At 47.3% G+C, this 25188-nt stretch overlaps 1 protein-coding gene and 1 long non-coding RNA gene across 6 annotated transcripts in view; one reads left to right on the top strand and one right to left on the bottom strand.

The window, feature by feature from the left end:
• The window catches only part of PCSK4 (proprotein convertase subtilisin/kexin type 4), a 361577-nt gene that overhangs the window by 286016 nt on the left and 50373 nt on the right, over positions 1 to 25188 (top strand). For all 5 annotated transcript variants that reach the window (XM_078670994.1, XM_078670991.1, XM_078670992.1 and 2 more), the window contains 3 exons: positions 2659 to 2759; positions 16493 to 16596; positions 19623 to 19740. In XM_078670994.1, the coding sequence (XP_078527120.1) occupies positions 2659 to 2759; positions 16493 to 16596; positions 19623 to 19740 (323 nt within the window). The remainder of the gene's footprint in view (positions 1 to 2658; positions 2760 to 16492; positions 16597 to 19622; positions 19741 to 25188) is intronic.
• LOC144799598 (uncharacterized) lies at positions 11106 to 15196 on the bottom strand. Its single transcript, XR_013603844.1, has 3 exons — positions 14440 to 15196; positions 14289 to 14350; positions 11106 to 14191 (listed from the first exon to the last, which is right to left on the bottom strand). It is a non-coding gene; the product is annotated as an uncharacterized LOC144799598 (long non-coding RNA).

Raw genomic sequence — 25188 nt, 5'->3', positions numbered from 1 at the left:
ATGAAATAATCAATACAAAACTAGGCAATTCGTCTCCTTGATATTCGCTCAATGGAGCAACAATAATATTTTATATTTCAACCAAACATAGTTCAAACATTATTGTATTAAATCACAATACATCTGATATGCTTTTCAACAATATCGACAACATTCAAAATATACAAAAAATATAAGTTTCAAAAACATCATCCTAGACGATTCTTCTTTGTGCCCAATGCATTTCAAGCTCAGCAAGCTCTTCGTCAGGGGCCTGTAGACGAAATATAATGTACGTTTTAATCAACTACTCAGTTTAATGGACATCTCAAGTTCACAAGTTACAAGGCATCAAACAATGAAAAAATGAAAGAAGTGCTTACAGAAAACCTTATACCCCACCATAATGTGCTCTAAATCAAAACTGAACTCACTGATTTTAATGTAGTGGACCTCGTCCAACCTAAATCATAAACAACGAGTGTTACGTGATGACCAGGGATAAAACATCGTTTATCAACCTGAATACCCAGCCTGGACGGCCGTCTTACCTTATGGAACAACGTTCTATTATTGCCTCTCTAGGGTCAACCAGATGTCACCGCCTGTGGCCGTGCCGTTACCTAAGAACATGTAAAAACCGAGATCTTACTCACTATCGACCAAAACATGTCACCGCAATTTAAAGAAACTAGCTGGCTCAACCAATCGCTCGAGTCTCACCTCTTCACTAAGCGTCCTCTGAATGACAACCTCGCCCGTACGTTTCTTCCAAACAACTAACGGTGGCAACCTGCCTCGATCTAAACACTGAAGATGGACTCTACAATGCTACAACATGATCTCGGGCGCCATGTTTGAGTGTGGTTCAACGAACCTTTATCTGTTGAAGTGCTCATGAACAAAACCACTAGTGGGTGATAGCCGTGTTTCAAATGAAAGAAAGAGGAAAAGAAAGAAAAAGGAAAACGAAAGAAGGTTTCTAATATGAACATCTTAACAATTATATACAAAATCCTGACAACTGTTATACAGGGTTATACAATGCAGACAAACAACCTAAGGCAGTTCTAGAGTGAAATTTCATAGAAAACACAATAGATCTATTTTTTCATTGAGACCCCTAGGCTCTTGTGTTTCAAGGATTCTAATCCAATATATTTCTCTCTGGAGGAGGGATCTGGTGAGATCAAGCCCCTCGTATGTTTTCAATGTTTCCAGAATGGAAAACCTGATCTGGGATATGTTATGGTTATTCTCAATCCAATGTTTTGCCAAATTACTTTTGAGATTTTTGTTTCTTATCGTACTTTTGTGTTCAGATATTCTGATTTTGAGCTTTCTCTCTGTTTTTCCTGTATAGATTTTTCCACATGGACATTTTATATAATAAATTACATTTTTTGAATTGCAATCACCATCGTAATGTAAAGATAATTCTTTTCCTGTCCGTGGATGATGGAGCGTTTTACCTTCTATTGCCTTGGAACAATGGACACCGTTCTGACATTTTTTCATTCCTCTGTAACACACTTCTGCATCTCTTATGGGTGTCATCAGTAACTCTTTTAGATTTTTTAATCTCGTATAAGCAAAGATGGGTTTACTGTTGAAAATTCCATTGAAATCGGTTTCATTTTGTAGTAGTGCCGATTTCAATGGAATTTTCAACAGTAAACCCATAGACCCCCTGCCATGGGTTACCATCACCATTGACACTTCTTCTGTGTAGTCAGGTGCTCAGCTCCTTGAGATGACCGTCCAAGCCACCTGGGACACCATATAAACTACCTGGAGATGTTAGCTGTGAAGCTAGACCTCAAAGCATTTTCAGGCAAATGTAGAGTAAAATAGTACAAATAAAAGCAGACAACATAACAACCATTTACTAAATCCAGAAGCTGAGGGATGCCCTCTCCCCCCAGCTTTCTGCACTTGCGCAGGAAATTAGGCTTTGGTGAAATCCTACCATAATCTCTTTTTTTAATGACTTCTGTGGCTTCCTTTTTCAGCACTTCTGACGTTGCATTAAGTTTGCGATTCTATTTCACCTTTATGAATATAAGAATGAATGCAGTCATGCGAATTCCACCTTGTTCACAAACGTTCTAATAGGTTACCCACCGTCAGCGGTCATGATTTCAGTTGTCCTATTGGACCTTTTAATATGTACTTAACATACAAACTTCAGGTCTGACTCACTGCTGGTGGCGATGAATAGGGCAGCTCCCAGAATTGTTTAAGGGGTAGGATCCTCTTTCCCCTGTTTCTTTGTTCAAGGGTTTTAGGCTTCTTTTTGTTTTAAAACACAGTGCTACTGAAGAGTTTGCAGTCAAGTGTATTTTGCCTAATTAGGCTAATTGGTGTAATGTAAATAACCCATGATGTTTCCTTCAATAGGCATGTTTTCCTGTCAAAAATGCTTTCAGTTTGAAAATATGTTAAAGCTAATAACATACTCTGGGATCCTTTAATGGTGTGGGAATATTTTAACTTAACTTTTTATGAATTGAGAATAGCTGTGAATGAAAACTAGGATTGCCATTACTTTTTCCTCCTGCAGTATTAGTTTTTTTTACATTGCAGTCAATGCATTACTCATGGTTGTAAAAAAGGGAGAGTCAATAACTTATTCATTCAGGTACTTTCACATTAAGCTGAATTCAATTATTTTTCTAGGTAACAACAGACCTTCATTATCGCTGCACTGAACAGCACACCGGCACCTCAGCTTCGGCTCCACTGGCTTCTGGGATTATCGCTCTTGCTTTGGAAGCCAAGTAGGTCACACCTAGACTATATACATAAAACAGTCATGCTTCAACCTGACGTGGTCCTTTGGCAGCCAGACAAATCCTTTGTGTTGACACCTGTCCAGATGGCTCCTTCCTTTTGACGCCACAGAAAGTCTCTCCCCTTGTCCTTTCTTAGGACTTTACTGCTGCCACCATCTTCCTGGCTGTTGAAGTTTTACTTAGTTTGTAGCTCCCACTTGCTTACAGAGAAGCCCAGGTAGCCAACCCCTTCACCTCCAGCAGATGGGTTTGGAAGGAGTCACCCACTTGCTCCTGAGATTCCTATGGCCTTTTAGGTTTTTTAGAGTGGGGGGCAAAACCCTCAGGGTTCAGACACGCTCCTTACACTCTCACTTCTGTTTCTCAGGGTCTGTACCCTGGGAATGAGCAGATGCCTGAGCATCAAGTTGGCACACTGGTGGTGTCTTGGGGGAGTCTCTCTGGCCCTGGTCCCATTTCTCCTGTTGCTGTGACAGTGCAGGCAGCAGTGGTCTCACCACTACCAGTCTGGGGTTCTCTCCACTCAGAGTAGGTAACCATTGCCTCACTGGTCCTCTCACTAGGGGTGGCCTCCTCCCCCTTTTCCTCTTCTCCAGGCTATCTCCTTGGAAAAGAGAGAGAAGCATGGGTCTCTTCCAGGGGATACTCCTCAATAGTCATAAGCACTGAATAATCCCCGCCCACATGCGGGACCCTGGAGCAAATACAATATATATATATATATATATATATATATATGTGTGTGTGTGTGTATGTTTAGGCAAAAAAGTACAGAGTACCTCCAAAACATACATGTATACATACATTAACATGCAGCCTGTTATACTTCAATTAGGCTAATATGCCAAGATTACATGGGTTTCCCATTAAAGGAAAATAATCCTACATATAGATACTGTGACACAGAACATACATTCCAATAGTGTTCCAAGACATCCCTTTATTTTCTGAGAGAAAACCAAGTATTAGCAGGCAATTAGCCTATAGGCTGCATAGATGAAGGCAGTTACTCGGTTGTCTCTCTGAAAATGGCTGTCTTGGAACACTATTGGTGTGTATCTTCTGTACAACGGTGCATCCTGGGTGTTTGAGTCCTGGATTGAGCTAGGACCTACACTATTGAGTGATTTCACCTGCCGAGGGGCGGAGCAAGCACTGCACCAACCGGTTTGCAGTAAAAGTACATTTATATGCAGAGCGCCTGAAATCCCTCTCAACACACCACGGCGCTGACGAGGCCAGATGAGGCCGAAATGCATACGCCGTAATTAGAAATAAAGGTGTCGCCGTCATTCCCCCATGTGGCTTCTGCTTCTTTCAACTTTGGGAGGAGGTTGATTTTCATTCGATTCACGCGCTTCTCCAGAGGCGCGTTCAGTTGCCCATCCTTCACAAGCTGGCCTGGAAGTTCTGGTTCCTGCTTCGTTCAGAAGCATTCTGTTTCCTTCAAGCAATTGAAACGCCAGGCTCACCTACGAGCGCGAGTGAAACTGCAGCGGTGCAACGAGGTTATTAACCTCAGGCTGGTCAGGTTGCATTCCTTCCTGCCCCCGCTTTATGTATACTCGTGCTGTAGGTCGAAGGATCAGGGGAATTGATTGACATTTTTTCCACATCTCCTACTGGGATTTCTACAACGCTGTGCGCAGTTCTGAACTACCCGCATTCATTTTGGACAATTCCAAGTATGACCCTCGGCAGCACTTACCTGGATTCCAACGGTGCATCCTGGGTGTTTGAGTCCTGGATTGAGCTAGGACCTACACTATTGAGTGATTTCACCTGCGGAGGGGCGGAGCAAGCACTGCACCAACCGGTTTGCAGTAAAAGTACATTTATATGCAGAGCGCCTGAAATCCCTCTCAACACACCACGGCGCTGACGAGGCCAGATGAGGCCGAAATGCATACGCCGTAATTAGAAATAAAGGTGTCGCCGTCATTCCCCCATGTGGCTTCTGCTTCTTTCAACTTTTGGAGGAGGTTGCTTTTCATTCGATTCACGCGCTTCTCCAGAGGCGCGTTCAGTTGCCCATCCTTCACAAGCTGGCCTGGAAGTGCTGGTTCCTGCTTCGTTCAGAAGCATTCTGTTTCCTTCAAGCAATTGAAACGCCAGGCTCACCTACGAGCGCGAGTGAAACTGCAGCGGTGCAACGAGGTTATTAACCTCAGCCTGGTCAGGTTGCATTCCTTCCTGCCCCCGCTTTATGTATACTCGTGCTGTAGGTCGAAGGATCAGGGGACTTGATTGACATTTTTTCCACATCTCCTACTGGGATTTCTACAACGCTGTGCGCAGTTCTGAACTACACGCATTCATTTTGGACAATTCCAAGTATGACCCTCGGCAGCACTTACCTGGATTCCAACGGTGCATCCTGGGTGTTTGAGTCCTGGATTGAGCTAGGACCTACACTATTGAGTGATTTCACCTGCGGAGGGGCGGAGCAAGCACTGCACCAACCGGTTTGCAGTAAAAGTACATTTATATGCAGAGCGCCTGAAATCCCTCTCAACACACCACGGCGCTGACGAGGCCAGATGAGGCCGAAATGCATACGCCGTTATTAGAAATAAAGGTGTCGCCGTCATTCCCCCATGTGGCTTCTGCTTCTTTCAACTTTGGGAGGAGGTTGCTTTTCATATATATATATATATATATATATATATATATATATATATGTGTATGTTTAGGCAAAAAAGTACAGAGTACCTCCAAAACATACATGTATACATACATTAACATGCAGCCTGTTATACTTCAATTAGGCTAATATGCCAAGATTACATGGGTTTCCCATTAAAGGAAAATAATCCTACATATAAATACTGTGTGAGAAGTTGGCCTGATAGGTGATGTTTCCAATTCTGGAACCACCTATTATCAGACCAAACAATCCCTTATGGTGTCAGGTTGTAAGTCAACCTTGTTAGACAAGCTATCCCAGGGGTAGCATGGACTAAGCAGCCTAAAGGCTTAACTTAAGAGGTCGTGTTAAGCGAGCTGTTTTACCACATACAATCCTGTAATATCAAATGAAAGGACACCACACAAGTATATATTATAAAAATATATGTGTTTATTACTAAAAACAATCCCCAGTATTCTTTATGAATAAAGGGGCACAAGCGTTAAATCAAAAGCACAGTTTAAACATACAAAGTTGCACAGTTATGGATGAGGGCGGGTGGCCACTCAAACCATATACTAAACAAGTGGTATAAGAGATACCAATCGAACAGTGGTTAGGCCTAGGGCCTAGGGAATCGCTGGGAGCAGTCAGGACAAGCAGTGCTGAAGTCGGGAAAAGCCCGCGGGATTCGGGTGCAGTGCAGAAAGCGCACGCATGCACCAATGTTAACCAAGGGTGCGTAAAAGTTGTAAAGTTAAAGTTTAAGGACACTTCCGCTGAACCTAGAGGAACAAAACTTAAGACACAGACCCTAGAGATGTGTACCAGTGTGGGAACACCGGCGGAGCAAAGTTACCTCACCCACAGGAAGCGGGTGCACAGGGTCGAAGTGGCGTCGGGTTTTGACACGCAGGTTCTTGGCGCTTGAAGCTGAAGATGCTGCAGGCGATGTGAAGGAGAAGTGTCCGGTGGATCCAAGGGTGGATCTGAAGTGGTGAAGACCTGAAAGCAGAGGGGACAGTGTTCAAAGTCACTGACCAGTGACCACCGTGGAACCAGATTGGAACCAGGCAAAGTCGGGTGCAAACAGGTGATGAGGTGTTGCTTCTCTCTGCAGCCACGTGGACACGAAGAGGTCAAGGACGTCCAGAAGTCGATCACGAGCTGTCCCTCGAAGGCTCTAGCTGATGGCGGTGTCGGCAACTCGATTGAAGCAAACAAGCCTTGGCTAATGCAAGCCACGGGGAAAGTGAAAAAGGCTTATTACTCGGACCAGCAAGGTCAGAGCGGGTACTCCTTTCTACAGGAGCGAGGGCAGGTCTGGAGCAACCAGACCCACAGTGTAAATCGTAGGTTTCGTCGCCAAGATGGCCGCTGACCAGGTGACAAACGGCCGGGATGGCGAGTCGAGTGGCACAAAGCAAAAGGGCCCCACGCAGATCGTGGAGATACTGGAGGGCTGATCTTTGGTGCAAATGCTGCTCGAATGTGGGGCTTCTTAAACCCCAAAGCACAGAGTCGAGGGTGCCTCGGGTGCTGCGCAGTCAGCGTCTCGGGGGTCTTTCAAGATGTCCGCTCCCACGTCTCTCGGTGCCTCCACGGGTCCCTTCTTTGCAGGGACTGTGGATCGGGCTGGGAGAAGTCTGGGAAGCTGGGTCTTGTCAGGCTCTGCACTCGGGCTCCGGCGGGAGGCGGCGGCAAAGCAGACGTCGAGGTGCTGGGTAGTGCCTGTGTTCACAGGGTGGCCCCTCCTAGGCCACAAGGGAGATGCTCTTCAGTCTTCTGTTCATCAGAATGTCGAAGTCCAGTCGTCTTCTTAGTTTAAAGGTGATATCAGGATGATCTGAAGTGCATTGGCACTGCTCCCAGTCTTATACTAATTTTGGGGGCTGGATTACCTGCTAGGTCCCCTCCTATGGGTGGGACCCAGGAAGTGGGTGGATACACCCCCTTCCTTTGATCCAGGCCGCCCTGGCACGAGGGCTGGAGTGCCCCAGGACCGGTTTGGCCGGATTATGCAAGGGGCAGCCTTGTGCTCCCCATGCAGTGTCTGGTTTCTTTCAAACCTCCCTGCTACAATCCACTATCTCCTGTCTGAGGGGGTGTAACACCTCCCTGCAACAGGAAACCCTTTGTCCAGGCCCCATTTGGCTGAGTTTCGGTCAGCTTCAGGGGGTCAGACTCTTGTCTGTGGCAGAGGCATCCATTTTGTGGATCTAAGGTCCTTTTAGAAATTAACCGCATTTAAGTAAAGTAACATGTCTTACCCCTCTAGAGGGGTGGAATGCTATCCCCGTCGCCAGAACTGGCGAGGGGATAGTATTCCAAATCGTATGACACCTTACACGACATGTTTTGATAAAGCCAAACCAGAGTTGCTATATAACCGCGAGGATTATAAGGCACTTAAGAGTATATGGTATGGCGTTATCCTGAAACAGCTTAGGGAGTTGTTCCCGACAGCTGCAGACAGGCTCAGCTCATGCTAGAGCTCCATCTCACATTAAACCACGCACTCTGCCTCCAGGATTGATGAGGCCTTCCATAGGAGTGGCTCACAGGTTTATATGTGTCCAGATATAGGTTTAGATATAGGTATACTATACCTAAGTAAGGGGTGATTACACCACCTTACCCCAGCTGAGTGATCAGCCAGTTGTGTCAATTTAAGAACCAGCCAGGGGTGGCAAAAGATATGCTGCAGCCCCTGGTAGGCCTTGGTGGCCCCTATGCCCTGGGCACCTATAGTGCATTATACAGGGGCTGACAAGGAGTCCATTTCCAATTGTGGTATGTACCTAGGGTACATGGAATCCATTTTACAGAGAGAGCAGATGGCCTGGGGCCCTGATTAGCAGGGAACCAGGTCAACTTAGTCAAAAAACCAGCTAAACACAGGCAAAAAATCTGGGGTAACCATAGTCAGGTAGCCACCTTCCTACATACTGTGACACAGAACATACATTCCAATAGTGTTTCAAGACATCCCTTTATTTTCAGAGAGAAAACCAAGTAATAGCAGGCAATTAGCCTATAGGCTGCATAGATGAAGGCAGTTACTCGGTTGTCTCTCTGAAAATGGCTGTCTTGGAACACTATTGGTGTGTATCTTCTGTACAACCAGCATGCACTACCTAAACAAACAAGGAGGGACAAAATCAGTGGGTCTATCTCATCAGACACAAAAAATGTGGAATTGGTACTTACAAAACTAGGTAACACTGAGGGCAGAACACGTCCCAGGAGTCTGAGCAGACTGAAAGCCATACTTTTACAGAAGGATGCGGCCTTAACCTCAGCCCGAGAGACTTTTGATCTCCAGGTTGCAAGGTCTTCAGCTGAGATACAGGCATTAGTCCGAACTAATTTCCCGCTCCATTTTGGAGAAATGGTACATTGTATCTTTAACATGTATTATACGAATGGGATAGTACACCAATTTAAGAGCATGGGTTCTGGACTATTGAGTACCTTTCAGACTATCTTCTGAGTTATTGCATCATTTATACACTCAGTATTGGGAAGTGTTTTTGGAGGGCTTCCCCGGGTACCACTACTTGTAGTGGGTATCCTGGGTTTAATTTTCCTGCTACACTATGGAAGTCCCAGTTTCCAAACCGATGGAAAAAGCACTCCTTGTGCGACGATGCTGTGAATGCATGGTACTCCATCTGGGCAAGCCTCGGCTTCGGGAGGTATGCGAAAATTGGTTCCTATCGTTTAGATCAGTCTGGGTTGACTGTGTCTTGCCTATGCTCCCCTGCCTATTCTGCGGATACGAATGCGTGTTGGACATATGGCTAACACTTCCATTGGTTGCACCTCCAGACGTAGATGTACTGTTGGACACATTAAAGGCCCACATATTGGAGTGTCCTCAACATATTTCAATGGTGATGTCGGCATTCTTAGAGCCCCAACTTTATGCTTCGGCTCCTGTCGGAATGGACACCGCTCTACCACAGGCTTATATGCTTCAAGTACTTCCTCAGCAACAGCTGTGTGAACTAGAGAAGATCACCTTTGCTCTATTGACCTGATCCAAGAGGTGTTACAGGGACCGTTGTCTGCAAAAGCAAGCAGCAGTGATGTTGCGTCTCCCAGCCAGGACACACAAATAATTGACTCTCTGTGTGATGGGAACAATTCAGCCTTTTTCCAAAACAACCCAAATTGGAATTCAGCATCATCATTTTTGTTTTATTTTTCTCTCTTGTTCTCACTGAGCACTATGGCTTTCAGCTTGCTCAGTTCGTCTGACAGTATATTGACTATTTAGAGGACTTACAGAGAGTTTTTAACATTTGCATAGTTTTTAACACATACCGTGTATTTAGATTTTTTATACTCATATTTTGGCAATGCCTTGTGTTTTCAAAACAGGCATATTTTAGCATTTGTTAATTTTGTCGTTCAGTCGGATGAGGAGTGGGTGTTATGAGACCCAGTGTACCCCAATTTAGGCTTAGGTAGTTGCATGACCTTTTACCTACATTTGTCCTACCTTGCTCTACATAACCGGTCTGGCGCTGACCTTTTACCTAGTTAGGTGCTGAATAAATGTCGTGTGGTGTTCTTCGAAAACTCGCCTCATTTATTAAGCATGAGGGGACATATCAACAAGCATCAGCAATAATTATCGCTGGCCGCCCTTGCGTGAGGAATGTTATCGCCATGCTAGCGCTGTATTACCAACGCATAGCGCAATGGCAATAATTATTCCCGTGATAGCGATGGTTTCCATGGAACATCGCTGGTTTTCCAGCGATGTTCCATGGAAAATGGCGATATCCTTGTTGATAGGGCTGGGTGGTCTCAGCCCTATAATCCACCACCCATTGACTAACATTGTTTAGTTAAAGGAAAAGCAGGCGTGAGGAAAGTAGCAATAACCAAGGTTAGCGCTACTATTCTTATCGCTCTGCTTGTTAGCGTGCCCATTGATCATTGGAGAAATATCACTTAGCGACATTTCTCCAGTTATTTTGAGCTGGAACGCCCACTTTGCATCTCATTAGAGATGCAAAGGTGGGCGTTAAAGGAAAGGGCGCTAAAGCAAGGATTCACGCGGTAGCGTGACCGTGCTAATATTACGATAAAATTATCGCCGCTTTTCGGCTGAAAACAGCCGCAAAAGCGGTGATAATTTTTTATCGCCGCCTTGATTATATGCCCCGAGGTATCTTAGTATCACAGCAGGATTACCATCTTCTGAATAAGAACTCTCTACAAGAGTCACCACTATCGTCATCCTTGGCAGACAAGCCTTTAGTACCATGGCACATCTAGGTAGAACCCCTGAGGGTACCTTTCAGGTATATAAGTACCACATCTCCGCTGGGCAAACTAGAGGAGAAGCTTCCATGCTGAAACGAGACGCTGATGTCCCTGCACGCAAACACTCCAGCATGCAGTGGTATGACATTCCTCACGGGGTGTCCAACTTGAGTCCAAGACGCGGTCCCACAGTCTCGCACTTCAGGTGATGGACTTGGCTGTTTCCTAGGTGTATTCTTGGCTTTACTCCAACCTACATGCTAGGTACACTTAGGTACATCTAGCTAGGGTCTACATCGTAGGATTACTGCCATGTATCTATATGCCTGCATATATTCATTGTTTTAGCACCATGGTTGAATTCTACCTTTTATTTACTCTGTTGGTGCATACATGTGTTTCTGTCTAATTTTTTTGTTTGAATATGTTTATTGCATTTTTTGTCATTTTTTTCAGCATTACACTCATGAAAAATTAGCCGTGCCGTAGTACATAGTATTTGTCACAAGTCGCTTCAATTATACATTCACATGAGGGAGCTCAATTGCAGGAAGCGAAATAAAAGCAAAGTATTTAGTACAGCGTATCACTGTCATCGGTTACAGTCATGCAAATGAAAAAATATAAAGCAACAACAGTGGCAGTTCACAGTATAAAAGAAGAAAACAACAGTTGTTTCCCGGGATCACACCAGAGAATTGTTCAGTAAGGATCACGGGTTATGCTATGGTAGCAGATCAAGGCAAATTGGGCACATCAGCAATGCAACATATATCCAGATCTTTATTACAAACTAACAAATGTATAGAACAACCTGAAGATTCAGGAACTAGAGACTAGGCGGTAACTAACAGTGAATGTGCGTGTACTTGTGTTGGTCAGGGGACAGGTAGTGGGCAGGTATGTATGGCGTCTTGTTACTTGCCGTGTAAGCATCTGTTTTTAGCATGTCGTACTGTAGATTTGCATATGCCATCCCTCTATGCTGGAAGCGGGCTGTGATCACAGACATCTAATCACTTTCTGCTATTTTTTACCATCTAGTGCACAATACAGACTATCCTAGTTTTTGACACTGCATTCCATTTACACCACTCACCTGCTGAGCGGACAGCAACTTGAGGTGGAGCATGTGTCCTCGTGCTTTGTGGACTATCGTTGGAGTCACAAAAGATGTTGCGACTAAGGGGCATATTACCGAGATGTGCGTTGCAAAACGCACAACGCACATCTCCGTATCGCCGGCTATCGCCGTATTTCATTGCCTAATTAGCGCGCAATTATCAATGCGCATCAGGCAGGCGATCAGAAATCCGGCGATATGGCACATTAGCGCATGAAAACAAATGTTGTTTCCATGCGCTAATGTGGGCCTTGATAATATCGGGGGGTGGATTCAGCTTTATGATCCACACCCCCATGTTAACAATGCCTAACGCCTGGTCGGAGAAGGCGTTGGGAGACCTGCGATAAATGAGTTTATCGCAGGTTTTTGTCTCCTAACGCCTGCCTTGGTAATAGGGTGTTCCCACCTCCAACCACATTTTACATGTGGTTGGACGTGGGAACGCCCACTTTGAATGTCATTAGCGATGTTTATCGCCGATATGCAAAGTGGGCTCGGGCCAGACTTTAAAGTGCCCTTGGTAATAGGGCTCTAGCTGTATCGCCGCTTTCTCGGCACAATTCGCCGAGAAAGCGACGATACAAGCCATTGGTAATATGCCCCTAAGTTCTTTGAACAAAAGCAAGTTGCAAACTTCCAGACCCAACACTGGATGGCAGAAGTAAGCATAGCATGTAAATCTACAGCTTTTTACTTTACAGATGTTTACAGGGTAACATTTTTCTTTCCATAAGACAGTTCCAGTGTGTCAGATTGCCTTGTTAGGGTAAGTTCTCCACAGAGTGAAATGTGACGTCTTTTCAGGAGAGATTATAAAACATTGAACTATAAAATTGACTGGTCAGTGAAGGAGAGTGTCTGGAGCCTTTTATTCTTTTAGATTCTTCTGTAAATCAGATGACATATATGGAATGCTTTTTAGGAATCTGTTCTGAACATACGGAAGAGTATTGACCTGCATCTCTATTTAAGGCACTGTTTGTTCTTTCTATGGTCTTCCTCCTTGTCACATAAGAGTCTTTGGATTTGTTGCGCCCTCACTACTTTTCCAAAAGTTAAACTCGTTAAACAGCAACAAAGAACTGGAGATTACGTTTTCAGTAGCTGATTGAAATGTCTTGCCTTTGAACACTCAGCCGTTATATTGATAATCATTAAGGAATTTGCTCTTTAGTTATCATTGATGATTCAGAAAATGGTGGACTAATGCATGTTATAATAATAATGGAGAAGATTCTGCATATATTTAGGGGACAGGTTTGACCTGTTTGCTACAATGATACCGAAACGTAATTGTTTCCATTATTTGATTCTGTTGCATGATACCAGTCACCAGTACACTTGTAGCTCAGTACAGTAAGGGGTCTGGCTCCGTCCCCTCTCTCCTTAGACCAGTCGGCCAATGTATTTCTACCTTAACATGTCTTGTCGCCGGATTGAAGTTTGACTCAAGTGCAACAGGAGGGTCAAGAAGGTGGAGGGTGCCCAGTAGGGCTAAAATCAAAGTCTTGTCTCGATTCTTCCGACCGGGGACTGTCACACAGCCTAGGTAAGGCAGAGGGTTGATTTAGATTCTACAGTATTGTAAAGTAAGTCAAGCTAAGACAGGTACCATCCCTAAATCTGCATTTACTCTTTTAGCCCTTAGCAGGGTCTCCCCAACACCCACAGTTAAAGCATTCCATCGAAGATAGGGATCACCCCAACTACGTTTGATAATATTGCTTAGGCGGGGTAATTCCAGCTGCTGCTGTTAATCTGTTATTTAATATCTCACACGTAGGATTGGCAGTCTCTCGTCCGATCTGCTATCCTACGCGTGAGATATTAAATAACAGATTAATTCATAATTGGAAATTCACTTTGAAGAAGCAAACTGATAGACTCCAGCTAAAGAGGCACAAGTCTCTCGATAATTCCACTAGTGATGTGGCGATTACTTGAACATCATAAATAACAGGCATCGAATAATGATCAGTTCTGCCTATATACACTGAAATTGACAATTACAAATATACCGTTTTGGGGATCGGTTGAAACAAATTTCAGGGGTCATCTGTATTATGCAGAATAGTCCTGAAGATGGTCTCATGGACGATTGCGTAAGAGATCAAAACGTCGTCTTTAAAACTTTTTTCTGAAAATAATTTCTAAGAGGGAAAGTGTATACAATTGTCACATTGTAGGACCAATTAAGTGTTTACGATATCCTCTTGTTACATTGTGTGTTTGAACTTCATGTCACAACCGCCTTGATCCTCAGGATCAGGACGATGTTCAACAGGGGTCCACCTCCCGACTTCCTCACACTTTGACTAAATAGTATACAGAGTATAAAGGCGATCAAGCTAGGGATAGGTGCAGCAGTTGAAAGGGAATAACCTGTAACAAAAAAGCATAACATTAATAAGATACAGATATCCTAACTTTTCTCTTCACTTTTCGCTATAGCCAAAGCAATACCTTGATAAGTTCCTACCTGAAGAGTCTTCCTGAACACCGCGTAAGATACTTCTCTTACAGTTAGGAAACACTATCCACCTAGAATACAAATATATATCATGAGTCACCACCATAAAGCTGTCTCATAGCTGTATAATATCAATACACTGGCACAAGTCCATACTCACTTTCATACACCCTTGTATCCCTTGTAAAATAGAAAAAAACATGGAATCCATAGGAAAAAATGTTTGTAAGCAAACACTGTGCATTCTCAGTTTGGCAGAGGCTCCCAGCCAGGTAATAGTTCTCGCATCCAGGATAATCCACCAGGGGTCAAAACAAAAGAAAGAGCAAATATTCCATGAACTTTTCTACGGTCCAAGAACAGAATTAGTAAGCACTCCCAAGGACTCAAATATTGTCTCAGGCAAAACAACAAGCAAAGGACTTCCTACCAGGATCGGGCTTCCATGAGATCGGAGTCACCAAAGTTCTCCTGTGAGCCACCCGCAGTGCGTTCTCGCTCAGCCGAGCGAAACGCTGGGAAACCCCACCGCGAGCGGGGAACACAGAGCAGGAAAGGGAAACCCCGCCTCAGCCGCGAGCGGGGAACACAGAGCAGGAAAGGCTGCGGCGGGGAAATCCGGTGTTGGAGAAAAGGGCGCGTCCTCACTAGCAGATTGAGACGAGTAACAGGAACCTCCGGGTCCGGCCAACAAAACGGAATCCAGGTACGGCGAAGAGGCAGAGCAGCCGCTCTGCAGACGGGCAATAATCCAGAATCACGTTGTAACAAGGCACCCAGTATACAAGGGATGGACCATGAAGCGGACTGGTGGACCCATAATGACGAGGATTCCCTTACTCCTTCCCCACAGACGAACAGGTTCCCTGGCACTCGACAACAGGAGGAAATGTGCACGGCTCCCTTAACTGGTCGTATGACTCGGATGAAGGCCCCTCCCACCGTGACGTCTGCTTCGGGGCATTGGTTAAGAACCCGGACATCACAGGAGTAGCGTGTGACATCACTGGAGGCGGAGAGCAGAGATCGGGAGAGTACGAGGAGAAGAACCGGAGAGTGCGTGGGACCGAGGACGCCGAGCGAGGAAGAGAAGCAGACGCGCCGCAAGGCGAAGCAGACGAGCCAGGAGGCCAACGGAACCGCGCTGCGCCGTGCCACACTCCCGAGGGAGGAGTGTGGCTCAGACAGGTACGGGACAAGTTCGCAAGTTGGGTGGGACGGCGGGGTGTAGTCCCGCGTTAGCAAGTACACCCTCTTCCTTAGTGTCCCTCACCTTCCTGGTCCCTATAGATCCCTCCACTTCACCACGAGACACAGCAGCGGTAAAGCGCCACACAAGAGGTGTCCTCTCACTTCCCCGGTTCCCTTGGGATTAAAACAGAACGAGATCAGATTGTAATCGGTCCTTTTTTTTTTGTTTATTTTCTTTCCGGTTACCACGAGAGACGTACAACCCGAAGAGCCCAAACCAGGGGCGAGACTGTCTCCTAAGCAGCATTTATCCAAAGGGGCACCACGGATTCAGCCGAGTTTGCCAAAGAAAGTCTGACATTTCGTAAAAAGATGTTGTATATGAGAATAAAACCCGCTTTACCTAAACATCGTTCCCAGCCCATTACTGACTCCCCGTTACACACGTACAGCGCTAAGATGCGCTGTGCGTGATTATATGCGATGCCGTCATTTCCCAGAAGGCCTTCTGGGTAATGTGGTTTCTGTGCATTTCTCGGCGTTCGTGAGGCAGGCGCCCATGAAGTCAAACCCTGTCACTTCAAGTACCCTTTATGAATTTTGAAAGATAAAACTCTCTTTTATATACACCTGTGTCTGTACATCCTTTGTTTATATCTGTTATGATTTAGTTGTGGTTCTTATCTCATAAAGAACTGAATATCATAGAATTAAATGTTACATGAAATTCATATAAGAAAATAAATTAATCAGCAGGTTGATGGAAAACTCTTGCACTGAATGATAAACTGAAATGATATAACTAAGTATTGCAAACAAACCCCTTGAAGGCACCTTTACCCGTTTGTTTGATTTTGCCCAGGCCCTCAAGGGTAGGTTGGGTTTCCCATTATTTTCGATTCCTGTCAGCCTTAGGCAGGAGTTCCTTTGTATCCATCCATATGCTGCCAGACACATCACTGCCTGTATTTATCTATTCTTTTATGGTGCATTGTTCTAAGGTGCACTTTTTCTCTTTGCAGCCCAGCTCTCACCTGGAGGGACATGCACCATCTGGTAGTGAGAGCATCAAGGCCAGCTCACTTACAGGCCAATGATTGGGTTTTGAATGGAGTGGGCCGTAAAGGTGAGTGAGGCAGAACGTTTTGAGGACTATGAAGGTGTACTGCTGGCAGTGAATGCTTTCTACACATGATAACATTGTGATGAAGGCAGCTGGGCTGTCTGTTTCCATTCCAGGTATCTGCCTCTCTCCTTTTTCTCCTTGACTATAACATACCATGCTTTGAATGTTGCTGTAGCATCCAGTGTGATATCCCATACTCTGAGCCTTCATGTTTTGGCCTCTCACCTGCTCCCATCATGCCATATCCTCTGCTCCATGCCACCATGTTGCCTGCTGTGAACTCCCATGCCGTTTCCTGTGTTTTGGGCTCAAATGTAATGTTCTCTGTTCTGGGCCCCTATGTTAAGAGTTTGCATGCCCTGTCCTTTGCTCCAGACTCCCATGCCATATCCTCTGCTCTGAGCTCTCCTGTCGTGTCCTCTGCTCTGAGCTCTCCTGCCGTGTCCTCTGCTCTGAGCTCTCCTGCCTTGTCCTTTGCTCCAGACTCCCATGCCATATCCTCTGCTCTGAGCTCTCCTGTCGTGTCCTCTGCTCTGAGCTCTCCTGCCTTGTCCTCTGCTCTTATCTCCCATGCCGTGTCCTCTGCTCTGAGCTCTCCTGCCGTGTCCTCTGCTCTGATCTCCCATGCCGTGTTCTCTGCTCTGAGCTCTCCTGCCGTGTCCTCTGCTCTGTACTCCCATGCCGTGTCCCCTGCTCTGAGCTCTCCTGCAGTGTCCTCTGCTCTGGACTTCCATGCTGTGTCCTCTGCTCTCTCCTGCTGCGTCCTCTGCTCTGGACTCCCATGCCGTGTCCTCTGCTGTGGGCTCCCATGCTTTGTCTTCTCATGCCGTGTCCTCTGCTCTGGGCTTCCACGCTGTGTTCTATTGTCTGCTCTGAGCTCTCATGCCGTGTCCTCTGCTCTGGACTCCCATGCCGTGTCCTCTGCTCTGGACTCCCATGCCGTGTCCTCTGCTCTGAGCTCTCCTGCCGTGTCCTCTGCTCTGATCTCCCATGCCGTGTCCTCTGCTCTAAGCACTCCTGCCGTGTCCTCTGCTCTGGACACCCATGGTGTGTCCTCTGCTCTGAGCTCTCCTGCTGTGTCCTCTGCTCTGAGCTCTCCTGCCGTGTCCTCTGCTCTGATCTCCCATGCTGTGTCCTCTGCTCTGAGCTCTACTGCCGTGTCCTCTGCTCTGGACTCGCATGCCGTGTCCTCTGCTCTGAGCTCTCCTGCCATGTCCTCTACTCTGAGCTCTCCTGCTGTGTCCTCTGCTCTGGACTCTCCTGCCATGTCCTCTGCTCTGGACTCCCATGCCGTGTCCTCTGCTCTGGACTCTCCTGACGTGTCGTCTGCTCTGGACTCCCATGCCGTGTCCTCTACTCTGAGCTCCCCTGCCGTGTCCTCTGCTCTGAGCTCTCCTGCCGTGTCCTCTGCTCTGGACTCCCATGCCGTGTCCTCTGCTCTGAGCTCTCCTGCCGTGTCCTCTGCTCTGAGCTCTCCTGCTGTGTCCTCTGCTCTGATCTCCCATGCCGTGTCCTCTGCTCTAAGCTCTCCTACCGTGTCCTCTGCTCTAGACTCCCATGCCATGTCTTCCGCTCTGAGCTCTCCTGCTGTGTCCTCTGCTCTGAGCTCTCCTGCCGTGTCCTCTGCTCTGATCGCCATTGCTGTGTCCTCTGCTCTGAGCTCTACTGCTGTGTCCTTTGCTCTGGACTCGCATGCCGTGTCCTCTGCTCTGAGCTCTCCTGCCGTGTCCTCTACTCTGAGCTCTCCTGCCGTGTCCTCTGCTCTGGACTCCCATGCCGTGTCCTCTGCTCTGGACTCCCATGCCGTGTCCTCTGCTCTGGACTCTCCGGACGTGTCGTCTGCTCTGGACTCCCATGCCGTGTCCTCTACTCTGAGCTCTCCTGCGGTGTCCTCTGCTCTGGGCTTCCATGCTGTGTTCTATTGTCTGGACTCCCAGGCGGTGTGGCCTCGGCTCTGGGATCCCATGCCATGTCCTCCGCTCTGAGCTCTCCTGCTGTGTCCTCTGCTCTGACCTCTCCTGCCGTGTCCTCTGCTCTGATCGCCCATGCTGTGTCCTCTGCTCTGAGCTCTACTGCTGTGTCCTCTGCTCTGGACTCGCATGCCGTGTCCTCTGCTCTGAGCTCTCCTGCCGTGTCCTCTACTCTGAGCTCTCCTGCCGTGTCCTCTACTCTGGACTCCCATGCCGTGTCCTCTGCTCTGGACTCCCATGCCGTGTCCTCTGCTCTGGACTCTCCGGACGTGTCGTCTGCTCTGGACTCCCATGCCGTGTCCTCTACTCTGAGCTCTCCTGCGGTGTCCTCTGCTCTGGGCTTCCACGCTGTGTTCTATTGTCTGGACTCCCATGCGGTGTGGCCTCGGCTCTGGGATCCCATGGAGTGTCCTTTGCGATGAACTTTCTATATTGTGTCCTGTAGTCTGTGCTCCAAATCCATGTCCTCTACTCCTGGCTCCCATTCCATGTCTTCTCAAGCCATTCTCTGCCCTGGGCTTCCATGCCATCTTGTGTCCTGGCTCTTGTGCTGTGTCCTCTAGTCTGGACAAATATGTATGGAGCTAGATAAAGTACATGTGTAGTTACCGATCTGTGCTAGCCTTAACAATATATTTGTAGTCGATATTTAGAACTTGAAGTTCTGGTAGTGAACCTCCCTGCTGTGTCCTTTTGTCTTGGTTCTCCCGTCCGCATCTTCAGAATTATCCTGATTGTGCCTGTGGTCTTGATTTATTGTGCTCTCTGGCCTCTCCTGTCCTGATATGCCCTCTGGGCTGGATTCCCCCATTGCATGTCTTCTGGATTGTGGGCTTGCTCTGCAGTGACACCTCATCTGCTCTAGCTTGGCTGTGCCCTCTTGTCTGGAATTTGTCCTGCCTGGACTTATTTGTTTATGATGTACTCTGCCATGATTTCAGGCCTTCAATGTGTGTTGTCACTGTACGTTAGAGTAGATGGTATCTCTGACAAGAGTTTGAGAATTGTTATTGCAGTAATGTTTTCTTGTATATCCATAAACCTTTTCTGTTCCAGTGAGCCACCATTATGGGTACGGACTTCTGGATGCCGGTGTTCTAGTGGATTTGGCCAAGAAGTGGGAGACTGTTCGGCCGCAGAGGAGATGCTTTGTCAAGGTCATATCCTCTCCACGGTAAGAGGGGCAGGATCTTAGGAGCGATGAACAGTGGGCAGAAAAAAGCAGGCAATGTCCTACAAGTAATAGTACTAGTGCCACCCTCACACCCTCCCCCACCCAGGCATGGACAACCAAAAGCTTTCTAGACAGGGACAGAGATAATCAGGAATCTTGGATGGAAGGGAGGGACTACTCTATCAGTACTGATCCGCTGGTCAGTACCAATACTGACCTGTGGGTTGCTCCTGACTGTGTTTGCAGGGTGGTCATGTGGCACTATGAGTGTGCTGCATGTTGTTTCTTGGTTTCTAGGAACAAGCCATGGAGGGTTTGTGTGCCGCACAATATGATTGGATGTGTTTCAGTTCAGAGATGGCCTGGGCTAACAGTTCGGAATGGCCTGTTGCTGTTGCACTATGACTCAGTGTCATACGGCTGGTCTTGGTCTGAAGTGGGACAGTGGGTGAAAAACATGGATTGGAATGTGTCCTGGGTGAGTTCCTGTGGCAGATATATTTACCAGGCATTTTACCCATCACTTGTGCTTTCCACGGATAAGCCTTTGTGGGAGGGATGGGCGGAAATAGAAGCTAGGAGGCTTTAGTAGTTTACTCCAGTATTGGAACTTTCATAGATTCCCATTGCTTGTATCATTCCCCGTCGTCGGAATGGGAGCCTCGGTAATTATAAATATATATATATATATATAGGTAAACACACCCTAATAGGTGCAAAAAAGTAAAAAAATTAGGCCTAGGCCTCATTACATTTTGTAACCTATAGGAGTCCTTATGTAAAAAGACCCAAACTTATACTAGCAACCAATCAGATTAGCCTCACCCTGTGGAACCTTCCTGAGAAAGCTCAGAACCTTAGATTTTCTACCGCATCGTTGGTGACAGGGAGTCTCCTTAGAGCTCTGCTCTAACTTCTACTTTAAGGTATTATTTACACAGTTTTTCTGTGAGGATTTGTTTAAGTTTCAACTATGGCTGATAAGGAAAAGAAGAGCCTGTTCAGGTCTTGTGCCAGTTGTGGTAAAAAACGACATTATGTAGAAGACAAGCACAAAGACTGTATATATTGTTTATATCCTGACCATAAGGCAGAGGAATGTAAACTATGCAGGATGATGTCTGTTAAGACCCTCCGGGACCGTGAGGGAAGATTACTAATTTGGCTCAGGAAGTTGGAAAAGAAAGAAGTTGTGGTTTCCAGTGATGAGGAGGATGCCAGGTTGACGTCTTCCAATACATCTCTGAAGAGGGGCAGATCATCTGTGGAGGTATCATCTGAACCCCCCTCTAAGGCTGTGCGTGGGACCTCTGATAGGTCTGGCAAGCCCGAGCCTGGCGAATCTCCTCACGGAAGTGTAAAGGAGAGGGAAAGGCAAGCACCTCAGGTGCAGAAGGCAAAACTTGTTGAGGGCTCGGCTGGGCCTTCACATCAAGAGAAAGTTTCTAAGCCCTTCAAGAAACCATCTGTAGAGGCTTCAACAGTGGTTAAGAAAGGCTCCAAGGCCTCTTCAGTGACTTTATCTCCTCACCCGTTGACGAGCCATCCCGCGTCGACGAAGACGACGACGAAAACTTCGACGATGCCGTCGACGAAGAATATGTCGACGACGATCACTACGTCGACGGTAACCACCTCGTCGACGAAGACAATCCCGTCGACGACGACAGTTCCGTCGACGGTGGCTATCACGTCGACGATGGCAATCTCGTCGACGATGACGATGCCGTCGACGATCCCGTCGACGATGGCGAACCAGTCGACGATGGCGAACCAGTCGACGACGAAGATGATCTCGTCGGCGGCCCCGTCGACGGCCCCGTCGACGATGGCATCGGATATGATGGACTCATCTATGACGCCGTCGACGGCAGTCCCAAGGAAAAGGAGGATAACACCTGACATGACATCACCTAGAAAGGTGACCCCATTTCCCCCAGCCCTGTTATTGGAAGAACAGGACTATTCTGAGGAGGAGAATGAGATGTATGGAGATGCTTATAGTCCATCGCAGTTGCATCTTAAATACCATGAATCTGATGAGGAAGATGGGTATTATTGCCAGCAAGAGCAGCGACAACAAACTCAAGTTGCATATCAGGAAGCCCAAGTACAGCAGGGCACGGTTTCTATGCCCATGAGCCTTTTGACGGATTTACGGGCAATGCTGGAGGAATATAGGAGCAGAAAGGTGTCGCGACCAGTGGAAGGTCAGGCGCAAGTTCAGCCAGAGGTGGTGGCAACTCAGTCGCTGCCCCCGGTACATGTGGAAGAAGAGGGGGAATGTCATCGGCAGACACGGGACCAGGATGACACTTCAGATGAGGATGGAGCAGGTGACAACCGTGATCAAAACCCGGATAGTGAATGGAATCAATATATTATTCAGGATTCGGCTGCTCCGGTGCCGGACCCGATAGATTCACCTCCGGCTGATGTAGGAGGTTTCTTCAACTTAATGGAGAGAGCCACGGAACGCTTCAAGCTGGCAATGCCTACAACATCTACGGATTGTTTTTTATATGATTTTAAAGAGGCTTACCGTAAGGCAGTGCGTTCGATTCCCATTGTAGAGCATATATGGGATGAAGGAAAGAAGGTAATGCAAGCCCCAGAGACGGTTATTCCAACTCTACCGCGCCTAGAAAAGAAGTATAAAGCTCCTGATGACAGTCCTGCCTGCTTGATTGGACAACCAAGACCGGACTCAGTCATATCACAAGCAGCGCAGAAAAGATCGCGGAATCCTTCAGCCACCCTCACAACTCCACCAGACAAGGAGGGTTGAAGGTTGGACTACGCTGGGAAGCGGTTTTCCTCAATGGCGAGCTTGCTGGTCCGGGCGGCCAATGCATTGGCTATTCTGGCAAGGTACGACCGCCAGATGTGGAGTGATGTCGCAGCATACATCGACCTACTGGAGGATGACCCGAAGGCCGAAGCACTGAAACTTCTTGAAGAAGGCCAACGTTCTTCTTCAGAAATGATTGACTGCGCGATGGACATCGCAACCACTTCGTTCCGTGCTCTGGGTAGTGCGGCAGTTCTTAGAAGGCAGGGTTGGCTGCGAGCAACTTATTTCCGGCCGGAAGTTCAAAATAAGATTCTTGACTTACCCTTTGATGGGGACATGTTATTTGGGAAACATGTCGATGACACCCTACAGGGGATAAAGAAAGATAAAGAGACTGCTAGAGCTCTTGGTACCCTACAATATAGGAAGACACCGTTCCGTGGAGCAAGAGGAAGAGGCTTCACTTCGCCAAGAGGTGGCTATCAGCAACAACGGTACTCTCAGCAGTCACAGTCGTACAGACCTCAGTACGGCAATCAGTATTATCAGAGGCAGTCACAATCTCAGTCTTTCTCTCGTCAGAGTTCTCGTGGACGTCAAGGGCGTCAGGGCAAGGACGCTGGCAAGCGTCGATAGCGGCCTCCTGACTCTGCCAACTGTTCCTCCGCTCCATGGTTCTCCAGTGGGCGGCAGGATATCTCAACATCTGAGCAGCTGGGAAGAAATAACTTCGGATCAGTGGGTATTGAATATCATCCAACATGGGCATACGCTAGAATTCCAGGAATTTCCACCTACAAGAGCTCCCCACGCCACTACTTCGAAACATCTAAACCTTCTGCAGTTGGAAGCTCAACAAATGCTTCGGAAAGGGGCGATCCAACGTGTTCCCCTATCACAAAGAGAAGGTTTCTATTCAAGATTTTTTCTGATAAGCAAAGGACAAGTGGCGCCCAATCCTGGATTTAAGGGAGCTCAATACCTATCTCGTGAAACTGTCGTTTCGGATGATTTCACTCCAAGACATATTGCGCCCCTTGAATCCAGGCGACTTCATGGCTACGTTAGACCTGGAAGATGCCTGTTTTCATATCCCGATCCACCCAGCTCACAGACGTTTCCTTCGCTTCACAGTAGGCAAGAGTCACTTCCAGTTCATGGTGCTCCCATTCGGATTAAGATCCGCACCCCGGATATTCACGAAGGTGCTGGCCCCTGTAGCGGCTTTTCTGAGAAGACAGTCGCTGGAAATATTCCCGTACTTAGACGACTGGCTGCTGAAGGCACCAAGTTTACAAGCAGCGTCAGAGGCGGTGGAGACATGTTTGAATCTCTTCACTCACCTGGGTTTACAACTCAACAGAGAAAAATCGGTTCTTCAACCAGCATGTTCAGTAAAGTTCCTGGGAGCAATACTCGATACTCAGGTGTGCAAAGCCTTCCCATCGGAAGAGAGACAAATGAAACTCATGTCTTCAGCCGCTCAATTACAAAAGAAAAGTTGGATGACAGTCAGGAGGTACAAATCTCTTCTAGGGTCGATTTCCTCCTGTATTCAATTGATTCCGCACTGCAGGCTGCGAATGCGCCGCTTGCAAGAGGAACTGGACCTTCAGTGGAAGCAGGTGGAAGGGTCCTTCAACGACAGGGTAACTGTCACCCAGCGGATGAAACAGTCAGTTTCATGGTGGATGAGAGGATCTCACCTCTCGGCTGGTCTCAGTTTCAGAGCGGCGCCAGCTCCTCGCGTCATTACAACAGACGCCTCCCTTCAGGGTTGGGGAGCGGTCATGCAGGATCTCCAAGTAAGTGGACACTGGACGCCAGGAGAACGTCGCTTACATATCAATGTTCTGGAGCTGAGAGCTATTCGATGGGCAATGTTGGCTTTCCTTCCAAGGATTTCAAATTCGGCCATTCTAGTGCGGACGGACAACACCACCGCAATGCATTACATCAACAAGCAGGGAGGCACAAGATCGCCACTGCTTTCTCAGGAGGCCCAGCTGCTATGGGAATGGGCAATCTCACAGAACATCAGGCTCGTGGCGGAACACCTTCCAGGAGTATGCAACACGAAGGCGGATACGCTGAGCCGCCTGAAGGCAGTCTCACACGAGTGGGAATTGGACGACGCAGTGGTCAAGGACATCTTCTCCCGCTGGGGGACCCCAGCAATCGACCTGTTTGCCACTCCGGTCAACAAGAAATGACGGTGCTACGCAAGCAGGGAACACCATCGAGGATCGCTGGGGAATGCCCTTTTGATGTCTTGGTCTGGCGCATTTGTTTACGCCTTTCCGCCATTTCCCCTCATTCCTCGAGTCCTCAAGAAACTCAAGATGGACAAGTGCAGGATGATACTGATAGCGCCCGCCTGGGCTCGCCAGTTCTGGTTCACGGAGTTACTTCTTCTGTCGGAGGAACAGCCCATTCAACTTCACTCCAACCAGACTCTTCTATCTATGTCCAACGGCCAGGTCCTCCACCCGAACCCGAGCTCGCTTCAGTTGACAGCATGGCTCCTGAACACAGAGAGTTTAAGGATCTAGACATTCCGGAGGAATGCAGGAACATATTAGCACAAGCAAGAGCTCCTAGCACTAATAAAACATATAGATCTAAGTGGAAAAGGTTTTATTTATGGTGCCAGA

Source organism: Lissotriton helveticus, chromosome 12, assembly GCF_964261635.1.
Source record: "Lissotriton helveticus chromosome 12, aLisHel1.1, whole genome shotgun sequence".
NCBI classification, from domain to species: Eukaryota; Metazoa; Chordata; class Amphibia; order Caudata; family Salamandridae; genus Lissotriton; species Lissotriton helveticus.
This window is presented reverse-complemented; position numbering and strand designations above follow the sequence as displayed.